This window comes from Amyelois transitella, chromosome 29 (genome assembly GCF_032362555.1).
Source record: "Amyelois transitella isolate CPQ chromosome 29, ilAmyTran1.1, whole genome shotgun sequence".
NCBI classification, from domain to species: Eukaryota; Metazoa; Arthropoda; class Insecta; order Lepidoptera; family Pyralidae; genus Amyelois; species Amyelois transitella.
Window position 1 is genome coordinate 5244645 of NC_083532.1, and position 20203 is coordinate 5264847.

Consider the following 20203-nt stretch of genomic DNA (forward strand, 5'->3'; position numbering starts at 1 on the left):
TCTATCATTAAGCCAAATAGCTAAAAGAGAAACGAACTTTCTCTGATTGGCCTGGATCTTGAATGTTTATCTATATAAGTATTTATTATAAAATATAGTATCGTTGAGTTAGTATCTCGTAACACAAGTCTCGAACTTACCACGAGGCTAACTTCAATCTGTGTAATATGTTCCATATATATTTATTTATATTTTTTATTTGTAGAGAAGGAAGTATGCAGAGATCGTGGCAAGTGGAAAGAGGTAGTCACTGCCTACCCCTCCGGGAAAGAGGAGTGATTTATGTATGTATGTATATCTGCCGCAGTATACCGACCTGCCCGCCGCCAGCACCGCCTCCTGGCCGCGCCTGGCCGCCGCGGAGATCCTGGCCGGCACGGACGCGAACTCGGGACTGTCCGCGAACTGGCACAGGCTGCTCACCGCCTCGGACAGCGGGCCGGTGGCCGCCGCGCATTTGGCTCGATTCTCCTGGAAGGGAGGGGTTGGATTATTGAGATGTTTATGTGAGAAGGTGCGGAATTGAGTGGCAGCTCCATCATTTTATAAGATAAAAACCTTCCTCTTGAATCACTCTACCTGTTACAAAAAACCGCATCAAAATCCGTTGCGTAATTTTAAAGATTTAAGCATACAGACAAACAGACTAAAATAGCGACTTTGTTTTATAATATGTAGTGATTTTTCTCCTACACCCACCTCGCTATAATCCGTATCCAACGCCTTGATTTCCTTGACGAGTGCCGCAGTAGAGTTGGCGACGTCATTCGCGGCTTGAACGAAGTACCATTTTTCTTCATTACCAATTTTCTCCTACACCCACCTCGCTATAATCCGTATCCAACGCCTTGATTTCCTTGACGAGTGCCGCAGTAGAGTTGGCGACGTCATTCGCGGCTTGAACGAAGTACCATTTTTCTTCATTACCAATTTTCTCCTACACCCACCTCGCTATAATCCGTATCCAACGCCTTGATTTCCTTGACGAGTGCCGCAGTAGAATTGGCGACGTCCTTCGCGGCCTGAACGAAGTACCATTTTTCTTCATTACCAATTTTCTCCTACACCCACCTCGCTATAATCCGTATCCAACGCCTTGATTTCCTTCACGAGTGCCGCAGTGGAGTTGGCGACGTCATTCGCGGCTTGAACAAAGTACCATTTTTCTTCATTACCAATTTTTCTCCTACACCCACCTCGCTATAATCCGTATCCAATGCCTTGATTTCCTTAACAAGTGCCGCAGTAGAATTGGCGACGTCCTTCGCAGCCTGAACGAAGTACCATTTTTCTTCACTCTAAATCCCTCATTTCCCTATTATTTACCTACTTATCTTTAATTTTTCTCCTACACCCACCTCGCTATAATCCGTATCCAACGCCTTGATTTCCTTCACGAGGGCGGCAGTGGAGTTGGCGACGTCCTTCGCGGCCTGAACGAAGTTCCTTTATTCTTCACTCTAAATCACTTATTTCCCTAATATTTACCTACTTATTGTTAATTTTTCTCCTACACCCACCTCGCTATAATCCGTATCCAACGCCTTGATTTCCTTGACGAGTGCCGCAGTAGAATTGTCAACGTCTTTCGCGGCTTGAACAAAGTACCATTTTTCTTCATTACCAATTTTTCTCCTACACCCACCTCGCTATAATCCGTATCCAACGCCTTGATTTCCTTCACGAGTGCCGCAGTGGAGTTGGCGACGTCCTTCGCGGCCTGCACGAAGTGCCGCTTGGCGGCCGGCTCGGCGGTCTTGCTCGACGCGACTCTGCACGCGTTGCACAGCGCCGACGTGTGCTTGGCTATCACCGTGGCGGCCGATAACACCTGACGGATGATGAAATTCAATGATGAATGATATAAAAATGCTTGCCGTGTGGTTCCCGGCATTGCCGTGTGGTTCCCGGCACTAATACAAAATAGAATAGGACCACTCCATCTCTCTCCCATGGATGTCGTTTCAAGACTGTTGGCTCTGTCTACCCCGTAAGGGATATAGACGTGACTATATGTATGTAATGATATGAAATTCGAACAATGATATGATATCACTCTCTACATTCACGAACGTTGAAAAGCTATAAAGGTGATATGATAATGCGTGCCGTGTGGTTCCCGGCATTAATACAAAATAGAATAGGACCACTCCATCTCTTTCCCGTGGTTGTCGTAAAAGACGACTAAGGGATAGGCTTACAAACTTGGTATTCTTTTTTAGGCGATGTGCTAGCAACTTGTCACTATTCCAATCTCAATTCTATCATTAAACCACGCAGCTGAACGAGGCCTTTCAGTATTTTCAAGACTGTTGGCTCTGTCTACCCCGCAAGGGATATAGACGTGACAATATGTAGGTATGTATGGATAAACACTGTGAATTTCACATTTCACTGTGCACAGGGGCGTGTTGGTCCCGACATTAATGTATGGGAGTGAAAGTTGGGTATGGCAAAAGAAGCACGAAAGCAGAATAAATGCAGTGGAAATGAGAGCGTTAAGGAGTATGTTGGGTGTGAAATTGAGTGACCGGATAAGGAACAGCGTGATAAGGGAGTGTTGTGATGTGAAAGAAGATGTAGTTACAGGAATAGAAAAGGGTATGTTGAGATGGTTCGGTCATGTGGAGAGGATGAATGAAAACAGGTTGACTAAGCAGATATACAAGGAGAGTGTGGAGGGAAAGGTCGGGGTGGGAAGACCTAGACGAACGTATCTTGATCAAATTAAGGATGTCCTGGTGAAGGGTCAGGTCAAAAGTGCCCGAAACCGCCGAGCTTGCATGAGGAGAGTTATGAATGTGGATGAAGCAAAGGAAGTATGCAGGGATCGTGGCAAGTGGAAAGAGGTAGTCTCTGCCTACCCCTCCGGGAAAGAGGCGTGAGTTTATGTATGTATGTATGTATGGATATAAAATTTGAACAATGATATGATATTACTCTGTACATTGACGAACGTTGTAAAACTATAAAGATATATGATAATTGGCACCAATACAAAAAAATAGGACCACTCCATCTTTTTCCTATGGATGTCATAATAGGCGACATAAAGAATAGGCTCATAAATTTGGGATTCTCATTTTAGGCGATAGGCTAGCAACTTGTCACTATTCGAATCTCAATTCTATCATTAAACCATACAGCTGAACGTGGCCTTTCAGTATTTTCAAGACTGTTGGCTCTATCTACCTCACAAGGGATACATACGTCATTATATGTATATATGTACATATGATAATCTCTGTCTTTTTATCATTTCAGGTAGGCTATCAAAGACTTAAGAAAAAGAGCAGGCATTGACGGGCATTTTATAATGAGACCACTCCATTACTTTAACATGGATGTCGGAAACTAATTCTTAATCCGAGGCTAACTCAATCTGTGTACATGTACATACATACATACATACATAAAATCACGCCTCTTTCCCGGAGGGGTAGGCAGAGACCACCTCTTTCCACTTGCCACGATCCCTGCACACTTCCTTCGCTTCATCCACATTCATAACTGTCTTCATGCAAGCTCAGCGGTTTTGGGTGTTTTTGACCTGACCCTTTACCAGGACATCCTTAATTTACATGTATATATACATTTTCGTGTGGTTCCCGGCACCAAAACAAAAAGAATAGGACCACTCCATCTCTTTCCCATGGATGTCGTAAAAAGCGACTAAGGAATAGGCTTATAAAATTGCGATCCTTTTTTTAGGCGATGGGCTAGCAACCTGTCACTATTTGGATCTCAATTCCATCATCAAGCCGAGCAGCTGAACGTGGTCATTCAGTCTTTTCGGGACTGTTGTCTCTGTCTACCCCGCAAGGGATATAGACGTGACAATATGTATGTATGTAATGATATAAAATTCGAACAATGATATGATATCACTCTCTACATTCACGAACGTTGAAAACCTATAAAGATATATGATAATGTGTGCCATGTGGTTCTTGGCACCAAATGAAAAAAAAATAGGACCATTTCATCTATTTTCTATGGTTGTCATAAAAGGCGACTAAGGGATAGGTCCATAAATTTGGGATTCAAATTCTAATATTCAAAACTTGTCGCTTTTCGAATCGGCTACGGCCTATCAGCATTTTCAAGTCTACCTCTGCAAGCCGTGGCTGTGTACGTCACCTGGTGCTGGTCGGTGTGCGGGTCGGCGAGCGCGCGGCAGGCGCGGCGGATCTCCAGCGCGGCGCGCGCGAACGCCGCCTGGTCCACCAGCCCCGGGCGCCCCGCCGCGCTGCTCTCGTCCGACACCGCCGTCTGCGGGGGGGTTATATATCGTGTACACCGGACAGTCTCAAACTTATTTTGTCCAGTTACATATACAGTTATATATCATGTACACCGGACAGTCACAAACTTATTTTGTCCAGTTACATATACAGTTATATATCATGTACACCAGACAGTCCCAAACTTATTTTGTCCAGTTACATATACAGTTATATATCATGTACACCGGACAGTCCCAAACTTATTTTGTCCAGTTACATATACAGTTATATATCATGTACACCGGACAGTCACAAACTTATTTTGTCCAGTTACATATACAGTTATATATCATGTACACCAAGGGAGTCACAAACTTATTTTGTCCAGTTACATATACAGTTATATATCATGTACACCAGACAGTCCCAAACTTATTTTGTCCAGTTACATATACAGTTATATATCATGTACACCGGACAGTCCCAAACTTATTTTGTCCAGTTACATATACAGTTATATATCATGTACACCGGACAGTCACAAACTTATTTTGTCCAGTTACATATACAGTTATATATCATGTACACCAAGGGAGTCACAAACTTATTTTGTCCAGTTACATATACAGTTATATATCATGTACACCGGACAGTCACAAACTTATTTTGTCCAGTTACATATACAGTTATATATCATGTACACCAGACAGTCTCCAACTTATTTTGTCCAGTTACATATACAGTTATATATCATGTACACCGGACAGTCTCCAACTTATTTTGTCCAGTTACATATACAGTTATATATCATGTACACCGGACAGTCACAAACTTATTTTGTCCAGTTACATATACAGTTATATATCATGTACACCAGACAGTCCCAAACTTATTTTGTCCAGTTACATATACAGTTATATATCATGTACACCGGACAGTCCCAAACTTATTTTGTCCAGTTACATATACAGTTATATATCATGTACACCGGACAGTCACAAACTTATTTTGTCCAGTTACATATACAGTTATATATCATGTACACCAAGGGAGTCACAAACTTATTTTGTCCAGTTACATATACAGTTATATATCATGTACACCAGACAGTCCCAAACTTATTTTGTCCAGTTACATATACAGTTATATATCATGTACACCGGACAGTCCCAAACTTATTTTGTCCAGTTACATATACAGTTATATATCATGTACACCGGACAGTCACAAACTTATTTTGTCCAGTTACATATACAGTTATATATCATGTACACCAAGGGAGTCACAAACTTATTTTGTCCAGTTACATATACAGTTATATATCATGTACACCGGACAGTCACAAACTTATTTTGTCCAGTTACATATACAGTTATATATCATGTACACCAGACAGTCTCCAACTTATTTTGTCCAGTTACATATACAGTTATATATCATGTACACCGGACAGTCTCCAACTTATTTTGTCCAGTTACATATACAGTTATATATCATGTACACCGGACAGTCACAAACTTATTTTGTCCAGTTACATATACAGTTATATATCATGTACACCAGACGGTCACAAACTTATTTTGTCCAGTTACATATACAGTTATATATCATGTACACCGGACAGTCACAAACTTATTTTGTCCAGTTACATATACAGTTATATATCATGTACACCGGACAGTCACAAACTTATTTTGTCCAGTTACATATACAGTTATATATCATGTACACCAAGGGAGTCACAAACTTATTTTGTCCAGTTACATATACAGTTATATATCATGTACACCGGACAGTCACAAACTTATTTTGTCCAGTTACATATACAGTTATATATCATGTACACCAGACAGTCCCAAACTTATTTTGTCCAGTTACATATACAGTTATATATCATGTACACCGGACAGTCCCAAACTTATTTTGTCCAGTTACATATACAGTTATATATCATGTACACCGGACAGTCACAAACTTATTTTGTCCAGTTACATATACAGTTATATATCATGTACACCAAGGGAGTCACAAACTTATTTTGTCCAGTTACATATACAGTTATATATCATGTACACCGGACAGTCACAAACTTATTTTGTCCAGTTACATATACAGTTATATATCATGTACACCAGACAGTCACAAACTTATTTTGTCCAGTTACATATACAGTTATATATCATGTACACCGGACAGTCACAAACTTATTTTGTCCAGTTACATATACAGTTATATATCATGTACACCGGACAGTCACAAACTTATTTTGTCCAGTTACATATACAGTTATATATCATGTACACCAGACGGTCACAAACTTATTTTGTCCAGTTACATATACAGTTATATATCATGTACACCAGACAGTCCCAAACTTATTTTGTCCAGTTACATATACAGTTATATATCATGTACACCGGACAGTCCCAAACTTATTTTGTCCAGTTACATATACAGTTATATATCATGTACACCGGACAGTCACAAACTTATTTTGTCCAGTTACATATACAGTTATATATCATGTACACCAAGGGAGTCACAAACTTATTTTGTCCAGTTACATATACAGTTATATATCATGTACACCGGACAGTCACAAACTTATTTTGTCCAGTTACATATACAGTTATATATCATGTACACCAGACAGTCACAAACTTATTTTGTCCAGTTACATATACAGTTATGTATCATGTACACCGGACAGTCACAAACTTATTTTGTCCAGTTACATATACAGTTATATATCATGTACACCGGACAGTCACAAACTTATTTTGTCCAGTTACATATACAGTTATATATCATGTACACCAGACGGTCACAAACTTATTTTGTCTACTGTCTACGTTGAGAATAAATATTTTTTTAGCGCCTTCAATTTTAACCTATCATGTACACCAGACGGTCCCAAACTTATTTTGTCCACTTTGAGAATAAATATTTTTTTAGCGCCCCCCAATTTTAACCTATTCAAAAAGCACTATAACTTCAAATTAGTTTAATTAATTATTATTAATTATTCTGGGTCTCTTACCGCCCCCCTTGAGACCTACAGCGCCTGGGCACAAGGGAGCGTTATCGCCCACTTTGTGAAAGACCGACAACCGACATTTTGATATCATGTTACTAAAAGATTATTATATATGTATGTATATCTCAGGATGTATAAAATATAAATAAATAATAAAATTTTTGTTTATTCAGTATCTAGAGAGAATAATAGTGCTAACTACTGGAGCCTCCTTTTAAGCAAAAATATGCTTGTGCCAGGAGAACTCCGCTCTTACATTCCATATAATTCTAAATATACTATTCTCTCTTCTCTTTATATACCTATATACTATTCCGGTAGTGCCGGTATCATCATGTACACCGACATTTGATATCATGTTACTAAAAGAGGTGCCGTGTGGTTCCCGGTACCAATATAAAAAAAAGAATAGGACCACTCCATCTCGTTCCCATGAATGTCGTAAAAGGCGACTAAGGGATAGGCTTACAAACTTGGGAATCTTTTTTAGGCGATGGGCTAGCAACCCATCACGATTTGAATCCGGTTATTAATATGAGAATTATTCAATGCATGAATTACTAAGGCAAATTGTGAGAAGTGGGGAGTAACCTCCAGGAGTATGTACTACGTGTTTCTACGTGCAACAATATTATTTACTGGCACGTCACGTCAAAAAGTAACCAAGGTAAGGTTACTTTTTTATTTATTTATTAACAATAACCAACCGTATCATTACAGTGTTACTCAATGCGATAGAGTAGCTAATTAAATCATAATTCTATTAAGTAATTTAAGTATAATTATAAGGATAATTCATATTAACATAGCTCTTGTGAACTCAGTCAAAGTACAGTTGAACACGTAAATGAAATTAAATTAAATGAAATATTCTTTATTTACTTGAAAAATGGTACAAATGGGTGTTAGAAATATATGTGATCTTACATGTGTTGTAAGTACGCACATGTTCCGCCATAAGTATGGCATGTAACTGTAAAATGTGTCTATGTTATTAGCGACACCGTTCAGAGCTTTTACCGCCTATGTGATCGGCGCTTGTTTTAACAATTCCGTTCGCGCTTGCGGAGTCACGAACAGAGCTTTCGGGACCGCTAGCTCTGTCCACCCCGCAAGGGATATAGACGTGGTGTATGATATAGTTACCAGATAAGCGGCTTGCGCAGTACACTCCACCAGGCCGGTGACGGCGGCCGCCACGGCCGACACCGACGCCGACAGCGAGGTCGGGTCCGATCTCTTCACCGCGCCCGCCATGCCGGACATGCCTTCGCCTACACGGACAAACATACAGATACATTTATTTATATAGATATAGCTTGCTAATTTAGTTTATTCTTGATAAAACAGTCACGGAAAATCATCATGTATTGAATTTAATTTGAAATTTGATGAACTGTGATTTTACGAATGCGTTAGATAGAATTATTATTTGATGATAATCATAAAAAAATCATTAATATAATTACAAACAGACGTTTTTGCTGTGACGATAAAAACACTATTTAGTTAATGGAAGTACATTAACGTCAAAATCGTTTTATTTTTCCTCAGCTCCTAATATTCCTAGGGGCGTTCCTCAAGGTCATACTCTGGGTCCACTACCACTTAATATTTTTATATACCTCTTTATAAGACGACGATTATTTATACAAGAGTAAAGTAACGAGTTCCAAATACAAACCAACAAATTTTTCATCAGACTTATATTCCTTCGGTCATTCTTCAAAGTTCTACTCTGGGTCCGCTACCACTCAATATTTATATATACCACTATTAATAAATCTCTCCACTTGCCACGATCCTAACGCTTCATCCACATTCGACACTCTCTTCAAAAAATGCCTTTTATTTCTGTGCTTTTTCTATCTGAGCTCTTATTATCTGTCTTTATTTTTTCTATACTCACTCAACGCCTTGCTCTGCTCGACCACGCAGTCCAGACACGAGAAGTAGCCGAGCGAGCTGACGGGCTGGCTGGGGTTCTCCAGCAGGGGGCGGGTGCTCTCGATGCTGCGGATCGCCGCCGCGCACTCCTTCTGGCCGGGCGCCGCTTCCGTGCAGACGTCCACCTGGAAATGTTGGACATATTACCAAATAAATAAATATATACGGGACAAATTACACAGATTGAGTTAGCCTCGAAGTAAGATCGAGACTTGTGTTACGAGATACTAACTCAACGATACTATATTTTATAATAAATACGTATATAGATAAACATCCAAGACCCAGGCCAATCAGAGAAAGGACGTTTCTCATCATGCCCTGACCGGGATTCGAACCCGGGACCTCCGGTGACACAGATAAGCGTACTACCGCTGCGCCACAGAGGCCGTCAAAAACCAAAGTTTTACTAATACTTATATGTATCCTGTTAGTTTCCATTCCCGCGGGAATTTTGAGAATATCTCTCGTTGTAGATACCTAGACCACATGGGGAACCTACATGCTAAATTTCAAATATATTCTAGACTAGACTAGACTCAACAACAGGAGTGGCAAGTGGTAAGATGTAGTCTCTGCTTCCGGGAAAAAGGCGTGTTTTTATGTATGTATGTGGCGTGTGGTTTCCGGCACCAATAAAAAAAAAGAATAAAGAACTAAGGGATAGGCTTACAAACTTGGGATTCTTTTTTAGGCGACGGGTTAGCAACCTGTCACTGTTTGAATCTCAATTCTATCTTAGAGCCAAATAGCTGAACGTGGCCTATCAGTCTTTTCAAGACTGTTGGCGCTGTCTACCCCGCAAGGGACATAGACGTGACGATATGTATGTATATAACTTACAAGTCGGTTGATGCTCTCGGTGACTTCGCGGGCAGCGGCCGCCAGCTGGTTCTTGGCGTTCGGACGAGTCAGGTCCTAATGACAAATGTATTTTGTTAATAATATGTACCCTTGTGTGTAATAGTGTATGCCGTGTGGTTCCCGGCACCAATACAAAAATTAATAGAGGACCACTCCATCTCTTTCCCATGGATGTCGTAAAAGGCGACTAAGGGATAGGCTAGAAAAAAAAATTCCCTTAAATATTTTTTACACATAACATTTTTAATTAGTTCTACAACCTGAATATGCTACTCCAAATCAAGTATAGTCAGCTATAGAAAACATCTGACACCTTGACGGCCTCTGTGGCGCAGCGGTAGTGCGCTCGTCTGTGACACCGGGGGTCCCGGAATTACACAGATTGAGTTAGCCTCGAAGTGAGTTCGAGACTTGTGTTACGAGATACTAACTCAACGATACTATATTTTATAATAAATACTTATATAGATAAACATCCACGGCCCAGGCCAATCGGAAAAAGTTCTTTTCTCATCACGCCCTGGCCGGGATTCGAACCCGGGACCTCCGGAGTCACAGACAAGCGTACTACCGCTGCGCCACAGGCCGTCAAACTTTTTGACAAATAATTCCTATTAGATATAGAAATACATATTTTATATAACTTAAATGTAATTTATTGTAATATAAAATAACGTGAAAAAGTGCCTTCGATACATAATTAAAAATATTTCTGAACAAAATATATTCATTTTTATTTTTGTGATTTTATAAAATTAAAATCAAAAGCAAACAGTTCAATTACCTGACTGACTGACTTGGCAGTGGACAGCAGTTTCGACGAGTTGACAGTCACAGTCTTCATCGAGTTCACCATCACCGTTTGGGTTTCTCGGTCCTGAGAAACATACAAACATACATTAATACGTATTAAAAACAAACTTATAATGAGTGTAACTTAAGATTTATGACATGTTAAAAAACCTACCGTGCCGCATGGTTCCCCGGCACAAATAGACAACAGGACCTCATCTCTATCCCATGGATGTCGTAACAGGCGATTAAGGAATAAGCTTACAAACTTGGGATTCATCTTCTAGGCGATGGGCTAGCAGCCTGTCACTATTTAAATCTCAATTCCATCATTAAGCCATACAATCGAATGTGACCATTCAGTCTTTTCCAGACCGTTGGTTCTGTCTACCCCGCAAGGCGATTATTATATATGTACATATACCTCAGGATATATACCTATGTACTATACCGGTAGTGCCGAGTGGTTCCCGGCACAAATAGAAAAACAACAGGACCACACCATCTCTTTCCCATGAATGTCATAAAAGGCGACTAAGGGATATACTTACAAACTTGGGATTCTTTTTTAGGCGACGGGCTAGCAACCTGTCACTATTTGAATCTCACTTCCATCATTAAGCCAAACAGCTGAACGTAGCCATTCAGTCTTTTCAAGACCGTTAACTCTGTCCACCCCGCAAGGGATATAGACGTGACCATACGCATACCTCAGTGCTGCCAGCCATCTCCATGCACACGCCCACCAGCCTGGTGAACTGGTCGCCGAAGGTCTCGCTGCTGGCGGCCAGCCGCTGCTTCTCGTCCACGCCGGAGACCACGTCTGAGGCTGCGTTGCTGAGACCTATGGCAGCCGAGTTCAGCTCCGATTGGAGATCGCTATAAAGAAAAAATCATTTTATTAACAGTCAGGTCAAAAGTACCCGAAACCGCCGAGCTTGCATGAAGAGAGTTATGAATGTGGATGAAGCGAGGGAAGTGTGCAGGGATCGTGGCAAGTGGAAAGAGGTAGTCTCTGCCTACCCCTCCGGGAAAGAGGCGTGATTTTATGTATGTATGTATGTATTTTATTAATCCATCGGGTTAAAGAAATCTTTATTCTCATAAGAAAAATATTCACTTACATGAGAACTTAGAATCTAGGCTTGGACTATACAAATGTAGGTATGTCGTTGCGTGCAAGATGCAGTATAAGTACATTTAAAGGTAAATTGACATACTGATATTATAAATTCCGAAAGTTTGTGAGTATGTTAGTATGGATGTTTGTTCTTTCTGACTCTTGCATGCAAAAAATACTGAACCGATAACGATTAAATTTGTTATGTAGGTAGCTGAAGACCCACGAATAACATATAGGCTACTTTTTATCCCGGAGTTCCCGCGGGATTGATAGTGTTTCCATGCGGTCGAAGTCACGGGCACAGCTAGTATCAAATATTTTAGAAAACAGATGTAAATAAAGGTATACAATTACGTGTACTGTACATTTGTGGCGACATCTATACGCCACAAGTCGCAAAAATAAAATCACGCGACGCGATCAGCCGAAAACAGCGAAAAGTCTAAATCACGCAAGCAAAGATTTCACGGATTGGAGCATATATACAATCTCCGACACAACATCGTCTGTCTAAAGATAGAATAGAATAGATTTATTTCAAAATTGGATACAAGGTATCACTTATTGACGTCACATCACTTAAATCTAATTTTCACTACTACCTTTACCAAAGCGCATGTGAAGAAGAAGCGGCGGAACAAACTACACTGCAGCATTTTCATCGGACGTCAATATACAAATATAGATCTATTAAATCTAAATCGTAGACGAAAGCACATTGTCTACATTAAAAAACATGAATGAATGTACATATGTATGTGTAGATCTTCCCTTTGGTGGCGGACGGGCAGAATCATCGCTCCCGCTACAATAATTAGATAGATAGATAAAACTCTTTATTGCACCGTAAGAGTAAAACATACAAAACAGCACAAAGCAGATATAGATGGTACAAAGGCGGACTTATCGCTAAAGCAATCTCATCCATTCAACCTTTGGGTGGAAGGAAACCATACATACATACATATGGTAGACAGAGCCAACAGTCCCGAAAAGACTGATCGGCCTCGTTCAGCTATTTGGCTTATTGATAGCATTGAGATCCAAATAGTGACAGGTTGCTAGCCCATCGCCTAAAAAAGAATCCCAAGTTTGTAAGCCGATCCCTTAGCCGCCTTTTACGACATCCATGGGAAAGAGATGGAGTGGTCCTGTTCTTTTTTTTGTATTGGTGCCGGGAACCACACGGCACTGGTGGGAAACCAAACGGGAGACAATTCACCTGTAAGTCCTGTCGGAGCGCGGCGGGAACTGGCCGCTGTTGAGCACGTCCAGGGTGGAGTTGATGTTCTCCGCGGCCAGGTCCAGCTCGGCGTGCGACGGCACCGCCTCCATGGTTTGCTCCAGACCCTGGGTCGAGGGGGTGCGGAGTTACAATTAGGTGTATTACTTTATTTTAATAGTTATTATTAAATGATTTTGAATATTTTAAATGGATTTTCCCATTGTGCTTTGAATGAATATAAAACATATCATATAACATATCATATAAATCACGTCTATGTCCCTCGCAGAGTAGACAGAGCCAACAGTCTTGTAAAGACTGATAGGCCACGTTCAGCTGTTTGGCTATAAGATAGAATTGAATTGACATATTTTTAAAAGTCATTATTAAATGATTTTGAATTTTTTAAATGGACTTTCCCATTCTGTTTTGAATGAATATAAAATATACAGATAATCACGTCTATATCCCTCGCAGGGTAGACAGAGCCAACAGTCTTGTAAAGACTGATAGGCCACGTTCAGCTATTTGGCTTTAAGATAGAATTGAATTAACATATAGGTACCTATAGGGCGTCAAAATTAAAACTAAAATTGACGTAACGTATTTAATGGAATTAAAGTTTTAAATAGCGACAGGTTGCTAACACATAAATTATAAGCCTTTCCCTTAGTCGCCTTTTACGACATCCACGGGAACGAGATGGAGTGGTTCTTGTCGTAATTGAAAGGCAGGTTGAACCAAGACTAATTTGTTTATTCAATACCCACAAATAAATGACATGCACCAATAATAATCACAACATCTTTCCCTCACAAAAAAAAATTAACAGAAAAAAAAAATTAAAATAATTTGTTATGTTATGAGTCAGCAACTTAAACAATAATATACATAGAAGAAAAAAAAAAAAACAAGAAAAATAAACATATAACCGACTTCAATACTACATACCTTAATATATATATATTATATATCTAGATTAATGTATATTTTTACAGTTTTTTATAAAGGCTAATCTTATCATTGTAATTTTTATGGGATCACCGCTGATATATATAAGCCCTTTTAAACAAAAATATATTAATCGAAAATTTGGAAAAAAAAATGACTAAGAAAATTGGTGAACATACATACAAAATAAAAATACTTACATACATTTAATTTTATGAAGTCGGACAATTAACAATAACAGCTTGGGTGAAGTAACATAGTACAATCTTTTATACCAATTTTATACAATTCTAATTTTAAGCTCAGATTGCATTATGATTTATTTTTCCCTATTTAGTTTGGCAATAATAGTGCGGGCCGCCTCAGCCGCCGGTCTGCGCGCGCGATCTAACCGGCCTTTCAAAATATCACCCCGGGAGTCCTCAGAGAGACGCGACCCATCCCCGCTGGTTAAAACAAACGTAGGATCATCTGCGTTGTCCTCACTTTCGGCCATGGACCAATCCTCTTCCTCGTAATGTTCTTGCTCCTCGGGCGTATATTGGGATGGAGAAGAAAGAGCTGCCTCCACATTAATTAAATGGCGTCTATTTCTTCTGTACCGCTTTCCTGTTGAGTCTATTACGAAGTAGGAGCGTGGTTGTGGCGCCCGCGCCTGGACGCGCGCGTGCTTCCTGTCTCCGGCGTCCACCATCACCACACGTTGCCCAGCCCGCAGCTCCGGCAACGCTCGTGCTCGTTTATCATAGTGCTGTTTGTCGCGGGCTTGCTTGCTTGTGATAGCCTTATAATCGTCACGGTTGTCACGGCTGGGTTGCAGTTTACAGTCGTGAGATGGGAGCCTGGAATTAAGCCTGCGTCCCATAAGTAACTGAGATGGTGAGCTAATTCCATCCCTGGGAGTTGTTCTAAGGTTTAGCAACCCTAAATAGAAATCAGAACCAGATGACAAAGATTTGGTTAACATATTTTTAACTATGTGTACTGCCTTCTCACTTCGTCCATTTGATACCGGATATTTCGGCGAACTCGTAACATGTTTGAACCCCCATTGCTTACTAAATGTAGCAAATTCCTTCGAGGCATACGCTGGCCCATTATCAGTTATCAGTTCCTGTGGGATGCCGTGCCTTGCAAATTGATCCTTCATCGCTGTTATGACTGTCTTGCTAGTAATGTTCAGCAGTGGACAAACTTCGATATAATTCGAAAAATAGTCGACTAAGATTAAAAAATACTTGTTACCGTTCTGAAATATGTCCGAGCCTATTTTAGCCCACGGCAGGCTCGGGATAGGATGTGGCAAGAGCGGTTCCCGCGCGGGCCGCGCCACCCTCTCGGCGCACGTCGCACAGCGGCGTACTGCACTCTCGATGTCTCGAGACATCCCTGGCCAGAACATCACATCCCGCGCATGCCGTTTGCATCTATCTATACCCATATGCCCATCGTGAACTCGCTTTACCATTTCGTACCTTAACTTAAATGGAATATAAACCAAATTATCTTTAAATATTATACCATCGACATATTCAAAACTTTCCTTATACGACCACTGCTCTTTTACTCTTTCATCCACTTCATACTTATAATTTGGCCAGCCATTTTTTATATATCTTATAATTAACTGACATTCTTCATCTTTCATTGTATGCTCCTTTATCATACTCAATTTACTGTCACTAAACCTAACATTTTCTATAAGAAAACATGATTGCTCCGAAATTTCATCACTTACTTTTTGTTGTAACTGTTCAGGTAAAGGTGCCCTCGAAAGGGTGTCTGCAACGAACATATATTTTCCAGGTTTATACGTAACCTTGAAATCGTATCCCTGTATACGTAACATCATGCGCTGCAGTCTGGCTGGAACGGAATCCAACGCCTTATGAAATAGCGTTTCCAATGGCTTGTGATCCGTCTCCACTGTGACATCTTTACGGCCACAAACATATTGGTGAAATCGTTCGAGCGCAAACACGATCGCCAACAGCTCTTTTTCAATTTGAGCATACCTGCATTGCGTGTCGGTGAGTGTTGATGACGCATACTCGACCGGCCGGCCGCCCTGCATGAGCACTGCGCCGAGCGCGCGAGAGCTCGCGTCTACTGATAACAGCACCGGCTCGCGCGCAGAATACAAAGCCAGTACAGGCGCGGCGCACACTGACTCTTTTAAACGCCGCACGGTCGCTTCATGTACTTCGTCCCAATTCCATACAGAGTCTTTTTTCAAAAGGATACGTAGAGGAGCCGCTATCTCTGAATAATGTGGTATAAATTTTGATAAATAATTTACCATGCCCAAAAAACGCTCTAATGAACTCCTGTCTTGCGGATTCGGCATGTCACGAATTGCCTTAAGTTTACTTTCATCTATTTGCATACCTTTGGAGCTAAAGGTATGTCCAAGGTAAGTTACCGTTTGAACACAAAATTCACATTTTTCTTTATTAAATTTAATACCAGCATCACGTGCCCTATTTAATAAAAGCTTAAGCCTCTCGTCATGTTCTGAAATTGAAGACCCCCAAACTATGACATCATCAACAAATGAATCTACGCCCTCTAAGCCCTCTAATATTTGACGTATTTTTTGATGAAAAACTTCAGATGCACAGTTTATACCATAAGGTAAACGTAGATACTGGTATCTGCCATATGGTGTTCCAAACGTACATAAATCAGCGCTATCATCATCTAACTGAACCATCCAAAATCCAGATCGAGCGTCTAATTTACTAAAATACCTAGCTCCTTCTAATTTAGTCGCGATATCAGTGAGCGTCGGCAACGGGTAGTGTGCGCGTCGCACGGCCCTATTAAGCGGCCGCGGGTCGAGGCACACTCGAATGCTGCCATCTTTTTTCGCCGCCACTACGATTGCATTCACCCACGGGGTCGGGTGCGTCACTCTTCTAATAACGCCTAGATTTTCCATTCGATCTAATTCGATTCGTAACTTATCTCGTACGCCCACGGGTATTTTTCTAACGGGACAGACTGACGGCTGCGCGCCCGGAATTGTTACTATTTTGTATTTGCCAGGCAACTTTCCCAAACCTTTGAAAATATCATCATACTGGTTAATATCTATTGAATATAAACGTTTTATTAAGCCTAGTTGTTCACAAGAAAATTTGCCCAGCACATTTTGACAGTCGTGTTCAGAAATTATGAAACGTAATTTATACACTTTATTTTTATAAAACCAATTGATGTAACATGATCCAACAATAGGAATAAAATTGCCACAAAACGATAAAGCTCTCGTATTATCTGATGTTAACTCTGATAAGTTCAAACCCAATTTACAATATGTTTTCAAGGACATTACATTTAAATCCGAACCAGTATCTAGCTTAAATCTTTCTTTTAAATCACTACCATATAAAAATAAAGTCTCATACCATTTGTGGCTGTCCATACCGTCACCGAAATTGTCGACCGTGGAGACGTAGTACAAATCTGAATCGTCAGTTGATAACTCTTCCTCAATTTGGTATACTCTGCTCTTTAACTTAGGACATGCACTTTTAAAATGTCCCCGTTCACTGCACCAAAAACATTGAGCATTTCTAGCCGCACACTTATAGTCTCCGTCACACTGATCCTTCATGCAAGCCCGACACGCACTCCTAGAAGCTGCCCCGCGTCGGCCGCCTGCAGTGGCCGCTCCCCGAGCGCCGGCCGCACGGAGCTGGCCCCGCGGCCGCGGCCGGCCCCAGCCGCCACGCGCCGCTCGCGACGGTCCGCCTGCGCCGCCGTACACCACGTCCACGGCTGCCGACGACGCGCCCCCGTCGGTTACCGCCTTGGTTCCTTCTATCTGCCGTTTTTCCTCTGTAGACATCTCACTAGCTTGACAAATCTTCACAGCTCGTGCGAGGGTCAGATCCTCAGCTCTCAGTAATCGATCACGTATTTTTCCATCGGTGACCCCGCAAACAACACGATCGCGTATCAGACCTTCTTCGAGATGCTCGAATTCACAATGCTGCGAAAGTATTTTCAATGCTGTGACGTACTCATCGACAGATTCACCATTTTCTTGATTTCTTGTAAAAAATTTGAAACGAGCCATGGTAGTATTTTGTTTCGTACCGAAATGCTCATTAAATTTGCTGACCAACTTGTCGAAATTCTCCCGATCAGTCTCCTTTTCGAATTTAAACGTAGTATATACGTCGTAACCTTCTGAGCCTATCAGGTTAATGAGGAGACTGGCTTGTACATCTGTCGGTTCTTTATAGACTCCCGAGGCCTTCAGGAACACCAAAAACTGCTTGTACCATTTTCGCCACGCGTCAGCGCGGTTTGCCGGCCCGCCCTCTAGGCATAATTCCGATGGCGGACGCGCGTGTTCCATAGTAATAATAAAACACTATCACTTTTTCTACGTACGAACACTTAATTTTAGCTTAAAGTCGACTTTTTATACCGAAAATTAATTATTTTAGACGACACCTGACACCATGTCGTAATTGAAAGGCAGGTTGAACCAAGACTAATTTGTTTATTCAATACCCACAAATAAATGACATGCACCAATAATAATCACAACAGTTCTATTCTTTTTTTTTTATTGGTGCCGGAAACCACACGGCACTAATATAATATACATACATACATACATACATAAAATCACGCCTCTTTCCCGGAGGGGTAGGCAGAGACTACCTCTTTCCACTTGCCACGATCACTGCATACTACCTTCGCTTCATCCACATTCATAACGAAATAATAATTATAATAATTTATCACTACATAGTATAAAACAAAGTCGCTATTTTAGTCTGTTTGTCTGTATGCTTAAATCTTTAAAATTACGCAACGGATTTTGATGCGGTTTTTTGTAACAGGTACAGTGATTCAAGAGGAAGATTTTTATGTATAATAATAACATTTATAATTCTGCACCCGTGCGAAGCCGGGAAGCGGGTCGCTAGTAATATAATATAACACAGCTTTAATACACACGTGAGTTATGTCCTTGGCGAGGGACACGATGTGGGCCGTGTCCAGCGGCTCGGAGCTGTTCAGGCATGTCTTCACGGTGTCCACGAGGGTCAGCGACGACTGGAACACGTGGCGGGTCGACGATATCACCCTGTCGGTGGAAACAATGTGTCAATTTTGATGCTATCATATGATCACGTTTGTATCCCTTGCGGTGTAGACAGTGTTGGCAGACTTGAAAGACTGGTAGTGCATGTTCATTTGATAATCATATAAGAAACTGTGGTTTTGTAATTTTTTTGCAGAATGAGTTAAACAATTAAGTTATTCTGAACAATGTCGATAAAATCGAGAGTAATGTTTCTACACAAGAAACTACTACAAATTTAGTTGGCAAATATATGCATATGATTAAATATAGATTTTGGTAAATTTGAAGTCAAATTAACGAAATTTTGGTAGATTTGACGTCAGGCAGGCTACATTTTATGCGTGTGTATGAAATAGCGAATAACTACTATAAAATGGTTCAATCACATTGTCAGTCATCGCTTTGGGTGATAGAGTTTACAGAAACTGTGAGTATCTTCATGTGTATGCAAGTAGCAATATGTAAGACAGACCTGTGCGGCTGGTGGTGGTGCGCGGCGCCGGCGCACACGCCGCGGTACAGCAGCCGCAGCCCGCCCGCCAGCTCGGCGGCGGCGCGCGCGCAGCCCGCCGGCTCCGCGCGCCGCGCCGCCGCCGCCAGCGCCGCCGTGGCCGCGCCCGCTGCTCGGGAGCCCGTCTGCATCGTGCTCAGGGCCCATTCCGGCTGGAATAACAACTTTACTTACAATCTCTACATACATATTACCTATTTAATGATTTACGGCCTAGTACTAAATAATTGGCAAGAGAATTCTTATATAACAAAATATAATCTTGACAGTCTTCATTTCAACAACAATGTTGTGTTCAACAATTACAATATGGGCAAGAAACTAAACGTTTCTTACAAGTTGAAGAACCTTTCTTACAAAATAACAAAACATCACATAAACGGTGAATGATTTAAAAATGCGTTAAGGCTGATGAAC

The 20203-nt window shown here is 41.0% G+C and overlaps 1 protein-coding gene across 1 annotated transcript in view; it reads right to left on the minus strand.

Moving 5' to 3' along the window:
* Positions 1 to 20203, minus strand: part of LOC106131754 (talin-1) — a 122893-nt gene that overhangs the window by 41986 nt on the left and 60704 nt on the right. Inside the window, exons 30-40 of the mRNA XM_060952654.1 lie at positions 19748 to 19938; positions 19146 to 19275; positions 13212 to 13339; positions 11577 to 11745; positions 10859 to 10951; positions 10054 to 10128; positions 9173 to 9335; positions 8410 to 8537; positions 4141 to 4272; positions 1646 to 1831; positions 317 to 471 (exon numbers count right to left, since the gene is read on the minus strand). Of these exons, the coding sequence (XP_060808637.1) occupies positions 317 to 471; positions 1646 to 1831; positions 4141 to 4272; positions 8410 to 8537; positions 9173 to 9335; positions 10054 to 10128; positions 10859 to 10951; positions 11577 to 11745; positions 13212 to 13339; positions 19146 to 19275; positions 19748 to 19938 (1550 nt within the window). The remainder of the gene's footprint in view (positions 1 to 316; positions 472 to 1645; positions 1832 to 4140; positions 4273 to 8409; positions 8538 to 9172; positions 9336 to 10053; positions 10129 to 10858; positions 10952 to 11576; positions 11746 to 13211; positions 13340 to 19145; positions 19276 to 19747; positions 19939 to 20203) is intronic.